We start from the raw sequence: 18,547 nt of genomic DNA, 5'->3' as shown, positions 1-18,547 counted from the left end.
ATTAAAAACCTGAAGAAAGAAAACTCTTTTGACAGGCTTCGTTTTTGATTAGCCTTGAGATTTCTCCATGATTCTGCCAGATTTCAGCAGAAGATCGTCAGGACCCCGTCAGTGGTGGCAGAGATCTGCTTTCATTGAGCCTCTCTTTCTAAGGCTTTTGCGGTTTCCTTGCCAGGGCCAGAAATCTTGTTTGTGCCATGATTTGACCACTAATCAACACAATTTGAGAGCACCTGTTAGAGTAGTGTAACATCTTCTTTTGTTTCAACAGGGTCTCCCAGGAAGTCCAGGCTTGCCCGGAGCACCAGGCAGAGATGGTCTGAAGGTAAACTACGCAGAGTTGCAGTGCAAAAACAGACCATTTGGCAATGATGTTAAACCCTGAGGAGCAAAAACATTTTGGCAACATGTTAACATCAGCTTCCTGATCATTGAAACTATACAGTTTTTAGTTTTACTCTTCCCCTGAGGTTGCTGACCATCTGGGCAAACTGTCTGCTGATACTTTCCCAAACATAGGTAGCAGGCTATTTAACAAGGGAGTATTACTACACTCAGGGATGTCCAAGAGAGTGCCGTAGAATAAAGTTCAGGATGAGAAACCCAGTTTTCTTTTTTTTTACCTGGTCCGTGCTGGTAATCCTGGTGGTTACAGCTCCGTCACTTCTGCCATCAGGTAAGTCAGCACAGACTAGTGATTGAACCCAGGACCATACAACATGGCCTAAAGCGTTACATCGTTGACTTTTAAATGAATAAACACAATTGTTGATGCTAAGGTTTTTGAGGACATTTTTTGGTAAAACTAGAGTCTTTTGAAGCAATTAATTTATCAAAATTTGACACCAAGTGTTTTTAAGAGTAGTTTGCGTGCATAAAGTTTGTGATCTTGCTTATTTGTTTATGTTGCTGGATCCTTATTGTTTATAATGGCCAACATCTAACAAAAGCAGATGATTTGGAAGCTGTATGTAGTACATGAGAATGTAATTAGAAATTAGGAGATACCAGTCCTCACAGCTAACTGTCACTCAGTCCAACGTCTGCTGTGTTTTATGGTTTCCAGTTGACCCACTAGAATAAGATAAATTGTTATTGAAAAGTGTCAGGAGGAGGAATTTGCTGCTTCTGTCTGTTTAAGAATAACCTCATTCCCCTACTAGGTCTTCGGTGATCTTTGAAGCATGATCCAGATGACAAAGATCAGAGATGGAGAAGAAGGAAAAGTTTATGCCGTTTGGTCTGGAAAGGATGGAAAATTAATTCAGAGCATGCAAAGTATTATCAGTGAAATGCCAGAATAGGATTGTTTGGTAATTGAATGATCTTGAAGCTTAGCCCATGATGAAAGCACTCATTTGTTTTAAATTAAGTGCGAGTTATTATCAAAATCTTTATGTCTTCTTTTGGAGGCTAAGTAGATATTTCATAATCTAAAATATTTATATCCCTAACTAACTACTCTTTCTATGAATAGGGTCAGAAAGGTGAAATTGGTTTCCCCGGTCCGCCAGGCACCGTGAGTATCCAAGACTGAATGTTCCATATCTATAATCCAGTTATATTGCATATTTAATGATGCAAATTAATGTATCCTTTGACACATTACCAGTAAACTTGATTGGATGCAGCAGATCAAACTAGTCTCTAGACAAAGTTCCAGTATTTGTCTTTATTAAATTTGACACGGAAATTGGTGAATTAACCCTAATTACCCTTAAGCCTGGAAGGAAATAAAGAGTCAACCACATTGCTGTAGCTACAAGAGATTGCAGGTGCTGGAATCTGAAGCACAAAGACAAACTGCTGGAAGAACACATTGAGTTGAGCAGCATCTGTAGGGGAAAGGAATTGCTGACATTTCAGGTCAAGACCCTACATCAGGACTGAGAGTGGAGAGGGAAGATAGCCAGTATAAAGAAAAAAGGGGTAATGGTGGCCAGTAAAGATTGCTGCAGATCAGTAGCTATTTGTATGCAGAGTGGGTAAAGTCAACAGATCTTCTACCCTGAAGGGCGTTAGTGAACCAGGTGAGTTTTATGATAATTTGGTGGTCTCATGGTCACTATCACAGATTCTAGCATTCTTATTTTATTAATTGGATTTAACTTCTTCATATGGTATGGTGAGGTGTTAATTCATGTCTGTGGATTATTATTTCAGGCTTCTAAATTACTAGTGCAGTAATATAATCACAATGGAACCATATCCTAATATTTACATAATACAAGTGTTGATCAGTGTCTAAGTAGATTTCTGAAGTTCTTTTGGATCTAACCCTGATAAACAAAATAAAGTCTCTGACAAAAGATCAGGGGGCATTGGGGTTCATTCCCAGTTTTCAAACCAGATGGGTAATTAAAGCTTTTATGCAGGATTTCAGTGGCTTATTAGTTTGTCCTTCCCCTTTCAAGGAGTCTGAACTGGAGATTGAGATTGTTAAGATCTTGAACAGAGTGAATTTGGGCAAGGATAAGTCGCTGCCTTTTGTTAGGGTTTGAGAGCAGTGAATTTTTCGGCAAAAAACTGGAAAAAAGGTCTGTCACTTCTGACAACCAAGCATTAGTCAGTAAGGGCAATATAGTGGCCTTCTGCTCCTAGATGCTGGACTTACACCCAGCCCAGGATCATGGGATGTGACAATCCTCTTTCAGTTTTAAGAACTCTAACTGCCTGTGCGGTTTTTACTGGACCAGAGCTTTTTTATTACTATTCCAAAATAAACTTTATTCATCGTAAAAAAACAAACTATATACAACAGTAAAACAGTGCAAACTTTTACATTCATGTACGGATCAATCATTAGTATTACATCTTTATATAAAAAAACACAGCACCGATGCCACTCATGTGGCTACCTGGGATGCTACCCCAATCCCGTATTTACAATATTTAAGGGGCTTTCTCACCTGACCCCGCCTCTCCCTCTCCAGTGGCAGAAGAACCCTAAACTGTAGTCCTTCCCCACCAAGCCCTTGCTTTGACTGCACCCAGCTTCATTGCGTCCCTCAGCACGTACTCCTGCAGCCTGGAATGTGCCAGTCAGCAGCATTCCCCTACAGACATCTCGCAGTGCTGGGAGACCAATAAGTTTGGGGCAGATCAAAGGGCATCTTTCACTGAGTTGATGACCTTCCAGCTGCAGTTGATGTCCGTCTCTGTGTGTGTCCCCGGGAACAGCCTGTAGATCAGAGAATCCTCTGTTACGCAGCTGCTGGGGATGAAGGACCCTTGCATCTTTCACCACACCCTCCTCGCAAACCCACAGACCGCAAAGAGGTGGGCGACTGTCTCGTCCCCAGCGCAGTCCTCTTGAGGGCAGCGCGCACTGGGACTGATGTTTCGGCCATGCAGGAAGGATCTGACTGGGAGGGCCCCTCTCACTGCCAGCCAAGCGAGACCTTGGTGCTTATTGGTGAACTCTGGCAATGAGGAGAGCTTGCAGCAGAAAAAAAAACTGCTTGCAGGTTGGCATTTACACAGGTTTGTGGAATCCTGAAGTTACAAATGTAAAATAGAGCCTTTAATTTGTCGTGATAATGACATGGAAGGAAATAAGGCTGAGGTAAATGGAGAGAAAAGACGAGACGTTGATTGAGTTTTCACCATGCTTCATCGCTTAAGAATGGTGATGTGAAAAGTTTAACTAAAATAACAAAGTTTGTCAAATGCATTTACAGGGGGAAATTTATTCCACATTATCTCTATTGAGATGCTTTGGAAATTTAAATCTTTGTGTAATTTTGCTGCCAATAATCATAATAAAATTTTGCCCATTGTTTCCCAGATTTTTCCAAGACCAGGTATTAGCGTTGGACAGAAAGGTGACCCAGGTTTCCCTGGCCCTCCTGGTCCACCCGGAGATAGAGGCACGCCAGGTTACTGCTTTTTTAATATTTGTGAATTCCATGAAAATCCTTCCCACTTAAGAACTTTTTTGTAAAAGAAAGGTGTGACGACATACTAGCCTGTTGCTGTTTCCCTTGCAGGATTTACAGGATTACCAGGTCCACCAGGTTCTCCAGGTGAGGGACATTGATTGTATGGATGTAAAATCAAATAATCTCCTGTCTCCCTGTCTCATCCTGAAACAGTTAGTCTTGTCATACAGCACAAGAACAGGCCCAATGACCTATCAAGTCCATGCTAACCAACAAACATCCGTTTACACTAATCCTACTCTATTCTCATTTTATTCTCCCCACATTCCCATAAACTTTTCCCTCAGATTCTACCCCTCATTTATACATCAGGCGTAACGTACAGTGGCCATTTGCCCTGACAATCTGCAGTTCTCTGAGAGGAAACCCAGGTTGTCACAGAGAGAATGTGCAAACTCCCCACATACAGCACTGGAAGTCAGGATCAAACCTGAGTAACTGGAGCTCTATGCTGCCCCTGAAAGTTTGAAAGCCTTCCAGATTAAAGTGAGACCATAAGACATACGAGCAGAATTAGGCCATTCGGCCCACCGAGTCTGCTCCGCCATTCGATCATGGTTGCTTTATTTTTTCCTCTCAACTCCATTGTCCTGCCTTCTCCCCGTAACCTTTGACACCCTTACTAATCAAGAACCTATCGACCTCCTCTTTAAATATACCTAATGATTTGGCCTCCACAGCTGTCTGTGGCAATGAATTCCACAGATTCACCACCCTCTGGCTGAATAAATTCCTCCTCATCTCTGTTCTAAAGGAACATCCTTCTATTCTGATGCTGTGCCCTCTGGTCCTAGACTCTCCCACTATTGGAAATGTCCTCCTCACATCCACTCTACCCAGGCCTTTAAATATTCGGTAGGTTTCAATGAGATCCCTCCCTCATCCTTCTAAATTTCAGCGAGTACAGGCCCAGAGCCATCAAATGCTCCTCATATATTAATTCTCATTCCCAGGATCATTCTTCTAAAGCTCCTCCAGACCCTCTCCAATGCCAGTATATCCTTTCTTAGATGTGGGGCCCAAAGCTGCTCACTATACTCCAAATGTGGTCTGACCAACACCTTATAAAGCCTCAGCATTACATCCTTGCTGGAAGGCCTAATTCTGCGCCTATGTGAGATTGGCTCAGTATCCAAAGTATACAGAACTATCAGTGATAACCGTCATCTTCTTGAATGAAATGAACCAGAAGATTCCCACTGGTATAAAATCCTAACAGAAAACAGTGATCCCTGTTATTCCAATTCATTCTACTAGATTTCTCATAACTGTGCCATCCTGCACTGCATTGGGTCACATTATCCTTTACAGCCACTGCAGGCTCTTGCCTGAAGCTTATGTGTATGTCAAAACATGGCCGGTCTTGGGAGAACAAACCTAATTTAACATATTGTTGCAAAACCTAAGTATATTGAATTCTTTCGAACAATGCTGTTTCCCAATGAGAACTTGGGTGGACCCAAACCAAATACAATTTGTTTTTTCCCCTAGTAGCCTCATTGGGAGGGCCACTTAGTCCCTGGTCCCACCCTCTCAATGAGGAGCTGTGATAAGAGAAGCAGAAGTGAGAAGATGCTCTATCTCTGCTACATAGGCTCGGAATCAATGACTTGACTCTTGTAGATGCAGTTGCAATCCAGCCTTTTGAGCCAAATGTAGAGCAAAATTATAAATACCTATGTAGAGAAATATGGGGAGTTGAAAACAGAAAACTTAGTTATTTTTCTTCCTCAAAATAATATTTTTTGAAAATAATAATTTTTTGAGAAGATCCTGGCTCATCTGTACCTGAGCCCCACTCTCATTCCTGATATCCATATTCCTGATTTTCCTAGTTTCCCATAATATATTGCTATCAGCTTTAAATACACTTCATTGAACATCCACTGCAAGCTAGAAAATTCCAATGGTGTAAAATCCTCAGTTGCATTTTCTGCAATCAGCAGCTCAGCTGTGTTTTTCCACCTAGTTCCGTCATTCCTGAAACCCTTATGGGCCCACAGCTTCTTGGTTTTCTATGTCACCACTGGCCTTTTTGGGAAGAGAGTTCAGATAGTTACCTGCTTTTATGTGGTAAATGTGTTGTTTCAGTTCCCTTTTGAGTGGCCCTGCTCCACTTTAAAAACGTATCCCAATGCCCAACATCTGTCAGTAATCCAAATAAACAGAGCTCCAATTCTACATCTAAGCTTCTGGGCCTGACCCTCCCAGTCCCCATAACTTTTCTGCTTTCCTGTTAAGTCAGTCAACTCGCCTGAATTGCCCTTTGATGAGGAATTCAGTTATGGCACAGCAGTTATGAAATATCGAACTAACTATGATCATTTTCTTGACTGTATTTGTAAACTGAGTAGGAATTACAATTAAGGTCTGGCCATGTGCTATAAGATTTCACTAAATTCTTCGCTCTTCATAAGAGGAATTGTCAAGGGCACCTTTCACCATTTTCTTCCTTTGTTGTCCACATGCAAACTCTAGTACCATAGGTAAGAGGTTGCATATTGAGCCTATTCCATGGGTTTGTTCTATGATAAAACAGGAATTTATGAGGGTGAGGTAAGTGCTTCAGTTTGATGCTTTGTTTCCAAAACTAATGCCATTCAAACTCATTTCTGCAGTGTCTAAAATAATTCTTTTTTTTTCCTGCCTATCTTTGCTCAGCTTTCAGATTTGGGAATATAAATAAGCAAGTTCTGATGCTTCTCTCCCACAGTAACTGTCATTCCAAAAATGACTGAGTACTCCTGTTACAATTTTACCCTTGCCCATTACTATGGTTACCATGGTTAGCACCCCTATGCCCTTCTCTTCATAATATAGCTGAGTCAGAACTGAAGGTTGTCAAGCTATAGCTAAATATTTATTGACACAAGATGTTAGGATTCACAATGGCTTCCGGCAGTAACTTATCTCAGATTGCTTTATTTGCAAAAGATCTACATTCTTTATCTTCAGAATAATGTTTCTTTTCTTAAACTTGTTTACTTTCCCTCATTCATTTTCTACAGGTCAGGCCAGCGTGGGACCACCAGGCACTCCAGGTTTCCCAGGTGAAAGAGGTCAGAAAGGTGATGAGGGCCCACCTGGATTTTCACTTCCGGGACCACCGGGACTAACTGGTCCTCCAGGCCCCCGTGGTCCTCCAGGACCTCCTGGCTATTCAGGAAGCCTCCCAGGTAAATTTCTAATACATCAGTGTCTTCACAGACTGGTAATAAATCATTCAAAAATTCATACGTAAATATCTTGTTTAAATAATTCTTAAATTCATATTTAGATGTCCTGTTTAAATAAATTCTAAAATTCATATGTAAGTGTCTTAGTATGACTTAAAGAAACATTTCACATAGGAAAAAAGAGTTTGTTTCTATTTCTACTCCTGAGGACCTGCCAAGAAGCTGACTACCAATTGGTGATATTTTATAGTCATAGCACGGAAACAGGCCCTTCAGCCCAACTTGTCCATGCAGACCAAGATGTCCATCTAAGCTAGTCCCATTTGCTGGCGTTTGGCTGATATCCCTGTAAACACTCCCTAACAATGTCCTTGCTCAGGTTGTGATAAAAGTGGTTGCAGTATGATACTCCACAAATAGCAAATGAACGACTGGGAAAAACTGTTTATATTGATGCTGAATGGACAGAAACTCTGCTCTTCACATAATGTCATGGGAGCTTTTTATATCCAGCTACACTGGCTGTTGACTCCTCAGGTTAACACCCTCTCAGAACCATGGCTCCTTTAACAATGCAGCCACCTTCACTATTGCATTGAAACATCTGTTTAGTTTATGTGCTCAAGACCTGGGCTGGGCTTGAACATAAGGCTGTCTAACTCAATGGTGAGAGTGCTGCCAGCTGAAGCAAACCAAAAAAATTGCATCAGGTTGGTATAAAGAAAGGAGCTTCAAATGCTCAACATTCTGCACTACAGGTTGCAGCCAGAATATAGACATAGCTGAAAGCAAGAAGTGAGGTCTGAGGTAAAACAGTGTTGAACTTCATAAGTAAAGCATCTGAGAAAATTGTAAGTTCTTTGTAACACTTGTGTGGGGAACCTCCTTCAAGGCCACTGCAATTCCTAACATTACCGGTTAAAGGGAAAAGGGGACCATTTCCTGCTATGAAACAACTTTAGCGGAACATTTATTTCTGAAATAGATGTGGTATACATTAATTGCATAGAATGACATAGAATGCACCACACAGCAGCCAGTCATTCAACCCAATTAATCCATCCTGATGTTTATGCTTCCATAAGCCTCCTCCCCTCTTTCCTCATCTAACGCCATCAGTTTATTGCTCTCCACTTTCTCCATTGTATCTTATCTAGCTTCCTCTTAAGTGCACCTGTAGTATTCACCTCAGTCAAACCCTCTAATTTTGAGTTCCACATTCCCATCAAATTGTGGGTGAAGAGACTTCTGAGTCACCAGGTTGATTTCTTTATTGCAGTCTGAGGTTAACCTTTGGTTTTGTACTTCCCCACAAGTTGAAACAATCTCTAGAAAGCTAAAAAGATAAAATCTCCTATTTAATCTATCCTGGGTTCTCCTTTCTCTTGAAAAGGGACCCATCTTGCTTATCAACCACGTGTAAACCTTTTTTGTACTCACTGTAATAATTTTATATTTTTAATCATTTGATTCATAACAGTATAATTACAGTATAGTACCATTGTGCAATGCTGTCACTAAGAGCCCTACTGGTAATGAATATGGTGATTGGCAGCACGGTAGTGTAGCAGTTAGTGTAACACTATTACAGTGCCAGTGACCCGGGTTCAATTCCGGCTGCTGTCTGTTAGGAGTTTGTATGTTCTCCCCGTGTCTGCGTGGGTTTCCTCCGGGTGCTACAGTTTCTTCCCACATTCCAAAGACATACAGATTAGGAGCTGTGGGCACGCTATGTTGGCACCGGAGGAGTAGCAACACTTACAGGCTGCCCCCAACACATTCTCAGTAACGCAAAAAGATGCATTTCACTGTGCGTTTCGATGTACATGTGGCTAATAAATAAATAAATATCTTATAATTGTTGAGTTACAAATCTTAAGGCAAATGTCTGCACATCTAGATGTCAAATATATTGTTTCCTTGGCAAGTTTTCAGTGCTGCAATGAATTTAAATTAATTTGTTCATTTCCTTAGTTCCATTTGGAACACGCTGTCAGCCAGGAGAGCGAGGGTTACCGGGGCTGCCGGGACCACCAGGTTTTCCAGGAGAGACCGGACTGAAAGGTAAGACTTTCTGTGTTTGTTTCTCACTGTGACAGTCATATGTTCCATTGCCCTGATAAGGGAGCCTCCGTTGCTGGATCAGTGTACTGTATGGATGACACTGTTCAGAAAATAAAAGATCCTTACTGTATGTGGCTGACATTGGAGTAATGTGAGGGACTGGAGGTATCTGAACCTTAATGAATATCTCATGTGGACCACAGTCTTGTTGTGGCAATAGTTAATCTCTGATCAAATTCAATCCTTCTTAGCTGTAAAGGTCACTGGAATAGAGATTCATCCTTGGTCTCTATGGGTAAACATGCAAAACAGTAGCAGGTACAGTTGTGCTTTACTTCATGAATTCATTTGCATTGACTTCAATGGAATTGGATTTTGCAATGGAGTACAACACACTGCCACCACTGTATTGTATCTTCCATTGTGTAAAGCACTATTTACACATGGAATTTGTGAATTTATGAGCAATTTGCAGATTTACTTTTTATGCAATGTACTACTTGTACTAATGATACTATACCATTACTGTGGATTATCTGTGTCTGGAATAAAATGGAGAGGATAACATCTGTACCAGATAGCAACATAATAAGGTGCTCAAAGCAATGCCATATCATTCGAGCTGGGAACACCCATTGCACATTGACATCTTTTTTGGATAATCTTTCCAGAAGTTGCATTGCACTGTGAACAGTAATGTCAAGGTACTTGGATGATGCAAAGAAAATTGCAAATTGTGGATGTTGTACAAAACATCTTTCCTTCCTTCCACCAACCAAAATCTACATCCAGTTCATGAAATGCAAGGGCTATTCTTTCTGATATTGCATGTATGCTTTGTTACATTTAGAATTACATTTCAGAAGCAAAGTTGAACATGTTGAACAAAATTGAAAAGGTTGATACTATAGCAGCTACAGACAAAAATCTACCCAGTCTCCATTTGTGCTACTGCATGTACCTCAAAGTTTGACTGAATGTGAAATAGAGGTATTATGAACCCACCATTTCTGCTTTACTTGAAACACTTTTGAAAGACACTCACTCTTTGAGGCCAGAGGATTATATGTTCTGTTGAGGAAAATTTTCAAGAGTCAAGGCAATAACTTTTACAGTGGTTTCACATGACTAATACTTTGTTTCTCTGCCCTTGAACTATGTAGGTGATAAGGGAGACACTTGCACTCACTGCATAGATACTGGCAATGGTGTTCCTGGTCTGCCAGGACCTCCTGGACCTCCCGGTATTCCAGGTAAGCCGCCAAGATTTGAAATTTCATACAATTAATGTTTACTTCAGATAGGCTGTGTACAAAATGTTAATGTTATTTCAAGACAACTCTGTGTAATTTAGTCAGTCACAGTAGCATAGCGGTTAGCGCAACGCTATTACAGCACCAGCAATCGGGGTTCAATTCCCGTCGCCGTCTGTAAGGAGTTTGTACGTTCTCCCGTGTCTGTGTGGGTTTCCTCCAGGTGCTCCGGTTTCCTCCCACATTCCAAAGACGTACGGGTAGGTTAATATGGATTTAAAATGGGCAGCACGGACTTGTTGGGCCGGAAGGGCCTGTTACCACGCTGTAAATAAAATTTTTAAAAAAAATCTCAATCATTATTCCTCATTTCTGCACTTCAGATACGTTGTTCCAAATACTCATTTTTCTACCAGGATTCTGTGTTGAAATTAACTATTTCTTTCCTCCAACTCTATGCCTTGTCACAACCTGTAACTGCTAATGTCATTCAGATTTTTTTTATTTCTCCTTCAGTCTCTGGCCTTTTAAAGCTTGAGTGTGCTATTATACTGCCATTACCTCTTGATCTGCCCTGTTAACTTCAATCACCCCAGCACCAAGAACCATAGCCCTTCATCTTAATTTTTTTCCCCTTCTTGGGGCTTTCAGTGGTTTGTCCGAGCAGATCTGGTAAGTTTGCTGGCTTGATGGGGCTTATACATCACGAACTAGTGACAGCAGTGCAGTGCAAAAGCAGCCTAAATAGCAAATACGTTTTCATTTCTCTGTGGGCCGGCATTCCACGTTGAATGTACGTCAACAATAGATGCCTTCTAATTGCACCTCACATGCGATATTTTGTTTTCTTTTTATATCTCATGATCTTTTACCAATCCACTTGGGAGAGGGGGATGGCTTGCAATATGCCCACTTTCGGAATATTTTTTCTGAGTGGTTTCAGGATGAAGACTCACTGAAGAGGATCCAAGGTCATGAATCATGACTAAGAGCAGCTATATCACTCTGAGAGGCTGCTCCACCATTCAATAGTCATTGCCAATTCCCTCCCGCATCCCACCTGACGAGATCGTCCTGAAATGGGGCATGCATACTGCATATACAGCTTACAAACTTTGCAGTATTTCAGCTTGGAACATTTCTTCACTGCTATTTGAATTATTTTAACTTCCTTGAGGACAAGGCAAGCATTTGTTCAGATTACCCTTTCTGATCTGTGTGCCATAGCATCATGGAGTCAGAAGGCAATGGAAACAGGTCATTTGGCCCACCACATCTATACTGACCACTGGACACCCACCTGTATTAATCCCATCTTCCAGCACTTGGCCCATAGCCTTCTATACCTAGGCTATTTAAGTGCTCACCTAGACACTTCCTAAGTGCTGTCAGTGACTCTGCTTCCTCCACTCTCTCCAGCAGTACATTCCAGGTATTCGCACTCTCTAGGTGAAAAAGGTCCCTCTCAGATCCCCTCCAAGTCTCTTACCTGTTACAGTAAATCTATGTTTCTGAATAGAGTCACACAGCTTTGGCTCACTAAATTAGTGGTGACTATCAGGCACTTATACCAATCCCACTTCATTTTTATTCTACCACACACATACATACTGGGAGCAATTTACAGTGGCCAATTAACCTACAGACCCACACACCTTTGGCATGTGGGAGGAAACCGGAGCATGTGGAGGAAACCCACATGTTCACAGGGAAAGCTCCACACAGACAGCACCAAAGGTCAGGATTGAACCTGGGTGCCTGGAGCTGAAAGGCAGTAGCTCTACTAACTCTACCACTGTGTCACATCTCGCTCTGCGCCTAACCCACGTAGCCCTTTTATGTTTATTTATGGAAGGGAGCTTTTCATTGTTTCATGGATGGGTTTCAGGTGAACCAGGAAGGCCTGGACAAAAAGGACAGAAAGGACTGCCAGGTCCAAGTGGAATTCTGGGACCAACTGTAAGTATTTGTGAGTGCATCTTACGAAACAAGTGTTTAAGTAGTACCTTCACTGATTACAACATAAAATCATAAAGGATATAAATTAGAAAGCTGATTCCCTAGCTGAAATGGTCCCATAAAAGGCAGAAGATAAACAGGAAAATAAAAATAATGTCCTTAAGTAAAGAAGTTCACAAAATTGCCTACAGTATATTTTTTTTCTTTTTGGTTCTGGAATTTTAATCTTTGATGTATGTTTTCTGTTGTGTTATTTCCATATTATAGATAACGAACTAGCATTTTGGAACTATTTATGTTTTGCTCTCTGCTGACTATTGTCAGCACGTTACTACATCCCACATCAGCCACAAATTCCTGTTTCCATTATTTCCAGGGACCACCAGGCCTTCCGGGTCCTCCAGGACTCCCTGGCCCAAAAGGCGACAGAGGAGATGGTTTTGGTCTTCCGGGTTCTAAAGGTGATCAAGGCAGCCCTGGTTTCCCAGGGCCTCCGGGACTTCCAGGATTAGATGGCTCTCCAGGAAGAGATGGATCACCAGGTCCACCAGGTCCCAAAGGTGAACCTGTAAGTAAAGTCCTTTCTACCCTTGAACATTGTCAACGAAAGCAGGTAACAATGGACAAGCTGTGTTGCGACAGGATAATCGGGGACTTTAGACTGTGCCAGTTTTAGTCCATTCCTCATCAATCTACAGGACAGTGGCAAGAGAGATTCCTGGGTTAAATAATCTCAATTTGTCAGATAGGTTGAAGAACCTATCTGACATGTCTGTTTACTTTGAAGCAGCGACTTAGAGGAGACCTGATTGAGATCTGTAAGTAATTGAAGGGTTTGACACTGTTCCACTTGGTAGGTTCTTCCAATTTAGGAGCATGGTGGAAAGCAGAGCATACCTTATGTATGAGCAGGAAAAGATTAGAAATAAGGTGGCATTTTTTTCCTAGGGAGTAGAGAGCCTGCAGAATGAGTTGCAGATAATGTGTAGCATGCTGACCTCCTTTGTGCTTTCCACATAGTTGAAAGGTGCATTATTGCATCAAGTATAAGCATCTTTGTAAGCAACAATTGTCCCATGTGATTTCCCAGGAGCATTTTAATGGTCTGAGTTGTTCTTCCTTCTGTTTCTTACTTTTGCCTCTGCCAGGACAGGAGCAGAGGCAGAAAGAGGTTTCTACACGTGGTATTACTGCTATTGTGGTGCAGACAGAGCTGTTGGAGTTATTAGACTTTGCTTGACCATTTATTCTCTATGGTCAGGTAAGCTTATAGAACTGCTCTCAAGAAAATGTCATGGGCTTTGGATTATAAGGGTTAGTAGTATTGTCAAACATGTTCAAAGACTCTTATTGGAGAAACGAACAGAAAGAGACAGTGTGTGTATTTTTCCACAGCTGCTGCTATTTTTGTTCAATTATGGAATATGGGTATCTGTGGCAAGATGCATATTTATTGCCCATCCCTGGTTATCCTTGAAAAAGAAATGTTGAGACACCTTCTTGATAAAATGGCTTCCTTGGCTATTTTAGAGGAAGTTAAGGATTGATCAGGTTGCTTTGGTCAGGCTGGGTAGGACAGCAGATTCTGTTTTATGAAGAACATTCATAAACCAATTGGGTTTTTATGGCAGCTTGATAGTCTCATTGTCACCTCCAACCAAGGGTGTTGTAATTCATTCAAGTAGCGCTGTTTTTGTTTTCAGCTCTACATATTGCTATTTCTAGATTGAATCAGTCTCCTCTGGAAAATTGTTCTGGTCATGAATCATTATTGTACATTTGATGCAACTTCCATATCAGGCACAAAGTACTGGTGGGAAAATGAATGTACCTGTCATTGGGCACCGCTGGATCGACCCCCAGGGTTTAGTAATGTTCATCTGGGGTGGAACAGTGGCTCCACTCAAATTGCTTATGACCCCTCTTTTAGACACCACTGCCCTATTCCTACTCCATGAATGCACCGATTGCCCCGGGCAACAACCTTATTCCAGACCCTGTCCCTCCTCTCCCCCATTGATCAGTCCAGACCAAAGCTGGAACTCAGCAATCACTCTGAGATCCCAATTCAAGCCACATTTTCCCGCACTCCTACATCTCCATCCCAGCAAAACACCCACTTCTGGCCAGTCACCATAGTATGTGCTCCCCCTCAGTCCACAAGGCTCCTGTTAGTTCTGCCAGCCATTGGTCTAACCTTCACTACCGTCACCACCCCCCTGCCCCCACTTCTACCTCCCGGGGAAGGGAGCAGTCAGATCAGTGGATGGGTATTTACTAGGTACTTTTTGAGCCAGCTAGCTATGCACTTGCTTCTTCTAGCTGCAAACAATACTGCAAAGGGATTTACCTCTTGGAATCAGCCCTTCGCACCTCCTTTGATTTGCCAGGAGGCCCTGTGGTGGTTAAGAGCAGTAAGACCAATTAAAAAGAAGCTTGCAGCCTTATTAAAAAACTTAAATATCCAACTTGCCTCCTGAGAGCAAATTCTTCCCTTGCCCATTGCTCCCTGATACCACTGAAACTGTAAGTGTGAACCTCAAGCCGGATTTGGAACCTGGTTTGGAGTTTCTGAGCTTTAATCAGTGACTCCACCCCAGCCTATCTTTTTGGGTGTTAAGATTCAACCCAGTCAAGCCAACACATGCTGTGTTCTTAACGTTTCCTCAATTACATTTCAAACTCATCTCAAACACTGACAAAAGAATGCAAGGAAGAGATCTTGCTGCATGAGCAGCAGTAACAGCAAGATGTAGCGCATGGTGTAAGGAAAAGCAAAAACATTAGACTGAATAGCTTATTAATTTGAGGGGCTGCAGAGATTTGTAATAAATTAGATTATGGAACAGCTTCTGATAAATTGTAATTTCAGGAAGTCACAAGAGACCAATGATTAGAGACATGTGCCCAGAAATTCATTTGTGTAATGCTGTAATTTCAACATTATTTAATTGAAGATAATTTTTTTATAATCGTAAAAATATGATTATGATAATTTCTAGGCCATTTCATATCATTTAGAAAATTCCCGTCATGAGTGACCCTTTTTACACTGATGTGATTGCTGACACTGGACTGCGTGTAATGATGTCATTCCCTGTGCAAAGCTTCTTTTGGATCTTAGACCTTATCATTTTTGGGGTGCTTCCCACTGGGCACTTCCAGACAATAGAGTCTTATTTCCAAGGCACCAATCTGGGAGACCGTGGTCTCCACCACCTGTTGTCTACACCCTTTGCTTCCTCCAACCCTTAACCCCTGCCTCCCTGCAATCTCTAGCCTTTCCAGACTCTGTAATTCCGCCTTTCACACCCTACAATTCTAGTTCGACCCTGCAATTTCTCTTGTTCTACAGCAATCTCCTGGCCTCCAATCTCCTGCTCTTCCCCTGACTCCCAGGCTCCAATTGTGCTCTCTAGCCATTACAGAACCCCATCCCATATAACCATAGGCATGGCAGTCTCCCAGTGTTCTCCCCCCACCCCTCACCTTCTCCCCACACAGCATCAAACTGCTATCAGGTTCCTGAGCGCATCCCGCCACCCTCCCCGTACACCAAATGCCAATGTGCCTGTACCACCCTGCCACAGACCTGATAGGGCTGTAGACAACCTCCTGAATCCAATCTCAGGAGAAGGGCTCCAGATGACAGATTCCGAAAATGTGCAATGCCCAGTCTGTTGTGGTTGGTTGTTGCTCCACTTCATCTGTGCTGTTGGAGCACAACATTAGACAGCACCAGAATTTTATTTTGTGGATTTTTTCAAGATCTGGATGTTGTTGGAAAGGCCAGCATTCACTGCCCAATTCCACTTGTCCCTGAGAAGGTAGTGACAAGCCAACTTCTTCAACTGTGATTGGTAAATTGGTTTATTATTGTCACATGTACTGGGGGACAGTGAAAAACTATATTTTGCATGCCATCCATACAGATCATTTCACCTCATCTGTGCACTGAGGTAGTACTAGAGAAAAGCAATAACAGAATGCAGAATAAAGTGTTACAGTTACAGGGAAAGTGCAGTGCAGGTAGACAATAAGCTGCAAAGGTGATGACGAGGTAGATTGTGAGGTCAAGAGTCCTTCTTATCTGACAGGGAACTGTTCAGTTGTCTTACAACAGTGTCATAGAAGCTGTCCTTGATTCTGGTGGTACATGCTTTCAGGCTTTTGTATCTTCTGCCCAACTGTCTATTTGGTGAAGGCACTCACACAGTTGGGGAGGGAGTTTCATGGTTCAGAGCTAGTGACAATGAAGGAACCATGATATATTTCCAAGTCAAGTTGATGTGTGACTCAGGAGAACCAGCAGAAAGTGGTATTCTCATGCAGCTGCTGCCCTTGTCTTTCTTGGTAGTAGGGGTCACAGGTTGGGGAATGCTGTCAGAGAAGCCTCAGTGAATTGAGGGCATTTTGTAGATGGTACTCACTGCTGACTCTGTGCTTCAGAGTAGTTAATGGTCTGCTTCGTCCTGGATGATGTGGAGCTTCTCAAGTGTTGTTGAAGCTGCAGTCGTCCAGATAGAGAATATTCTATCTTGCTCCTAACTTGTGCCTTGTAGATAGTGGAAGGGAGGTGAACCACTCACTGCAGGATAACCAGCCTCTGACGTGCTCCTGTAGCCACAGTAGCTATGTAGTTGATCTAGTCAAGTTTCTAGTCAGTGACGACACCTCGGATGTTGATAATGGGGTACTCAGTCACATGTACTAAACATGTGATATTGTAGTACATACATATGTTTTAAATGGAATTGAATATCAAAAGCAGAGCAGAAGACCCTTTTGCCATATGTCCTGCAGTCAATGCACATACCAAAGATGAATTTCTTCAAGGATTTGCTGTCCCTGGTATAGGGTGGCTTGTGCTCATGAGTTCAACGTGGAAAGTCTGTCTTCTGTAAGCCATTTCTTTGGTAAGCACTATAGATATATAAAGATATTTATTTATTAGTCACACGTACATCAAAACACACAATGAAATACGTGCAAACTTCTTACAGGCAGCAGCGGGAATTGAAGTAAGGAGTTTGTACGTTCTCCCCATGTCTGCGTGGGTTTCCTCCGGGTGCTCCGGTTTCCTCCCACATTCCAAAGACGTACAGGTTAGGAAGTTGTGGGCACACTATGTTGGCGCCGGAAGAGTGGCGACACTTGCGGGCTGCCCCCAGCCCATTCTTAGCAATGCAAAAAGACATATTTCACTTGTGTGTTTTGATGTACATGTGACTAATAAATAAATATATTTATACTATTAACCCTCAAAAAGAAAGCATAGTTTACAATAACTGTGATGATTGTTTGACTCTGGACTCCCAACATGAATATGAGATTTAATTGGATTTTAGCATTTTGGAGAAAATATATGAATAGGAACCTTTCATTTGTGCCTTTTTATTTCAAATATATGGCTTTACAGCTTGGTGTCTTCATGAAAGCCACCCTCATACATCACATCTTTACTCATGAGCCATTGGATTTCTTTCCAGGGTGGTCTGGCCTTCAAAGGAGAGAGAGGACTACCAGGTGACCCAGGTCCAGCAGGATTTCCAGGAGAAAGGGGCCTGCCAGGACCACCAGGATTTGGCCCACCTGGGTATCCAGGCCCAAAAGGTGTGCAGGGAGTTTCAGGACGTCCAGGAGCCCCCGGAGCTCCAGGTATGTTGTATCGCTAGTCTTTTTTTTCTCTGACTCATGAAATTGGTGCATGATTGGACCCAACTGACAACTTACTATTCTTGGCCAGATTCATAGAGTCATAAAATGGGAAGTCACTTGGCCCATCCTGTCTGTTCTGGATGTAAAATAAGTTATTTAGACGAATCTGTAGCCTGGTAGGTGATGGCAGATCAAATATTCATCCAACTACTTTATAAATCTGCTGGAGATTCTTGCCTCCACTACCCCCTCAGTCAATGTTTCATACCAGCACCATCAACCAAAAAAGTAATTTCCTGAACTTCCCTCTGATACTTGGCCTTAAATATATGCTCTCGTATTGACCACTATTGGCTCTTCCTGTTCAACCCAGCAAAGCCCCTCATAACTTTTGATGAAATCACTCCTAACCTACTTTGTTCTCAAAAGAGACCTATGCTTAGTCAATTATGAAACTTTTCCATTGTTGGCAGCAGCCTCATAAATCTCCTCTGAA

General features: G+C 42.1%; 1 protein-coding gene across 3 annotated transcripts in view; it reads left to right on the top strand.

Annotated features, from left to right (window-relative positions):
- col4a5 (collagen, type IV, alpha 5 (Alport syndrome)) overlaps positions 1-18,547 on the top strand; it is a 210,240-nt gene that overhangs the window by 118,380 nt on the left and 73,313 nt on the right. For all 3 annotated transcript variants that reach the window (XM_052022091.1, XM_052022090.1, XM_052022092.1), the window contains 10 exons: positions 272-325; positions 1,478-1,519; positions 3,788-3,878; positions 3,990-4,025; positions 6,950-7,117; positions 9,092-9,181; positions 10,345-10,434; positions 12,323-12,393; positions 12,770-12,961; positions 17,883-18,051. In XM_052022091.1, coding sequence (XP_051878051.1) covers positions 272-325; positions 1,478-1,519; positions 3,788-3,878; positions 3,990-4,025; positions 6,950-7,117; positions 9,092-9,181; positions 10,345-10,434; positions 12,323-12,393; positions 12,770-12,961; positions 17,883-18,051 — 1,003 coding nt within the window. The remainder of the gene's footprint in view (positions 1-271; positions 326-1,477; positions 1,520-3,787; positions 3,879-3,989; positions 4,026-6,949; positions 7,118-9,091; positions 9,182-10,344; positions 10,435-12,322; positions 12,394-12,769; positions 12,962-17,882; positions 18,052-18,547) is intronic.

Source organism: Pristis pectinata, chromosome 8 (assembly GCF_009764475.1).
Source record: "Pristis pectinata isolate sPriPec2 chromosome 8, sPriPec2.1.pri, whole genome shotgun sequence".
Taxonomy (NCBI): Eukaryota; Metazoa; Chordata; class Chondrichthyes; order Rhinopristiformes; family Pristidae; genus Pristis; species Pristis pectinata.
This window is presented reverse-complemented; position numbering and strand designations above follow the sequence as displayed.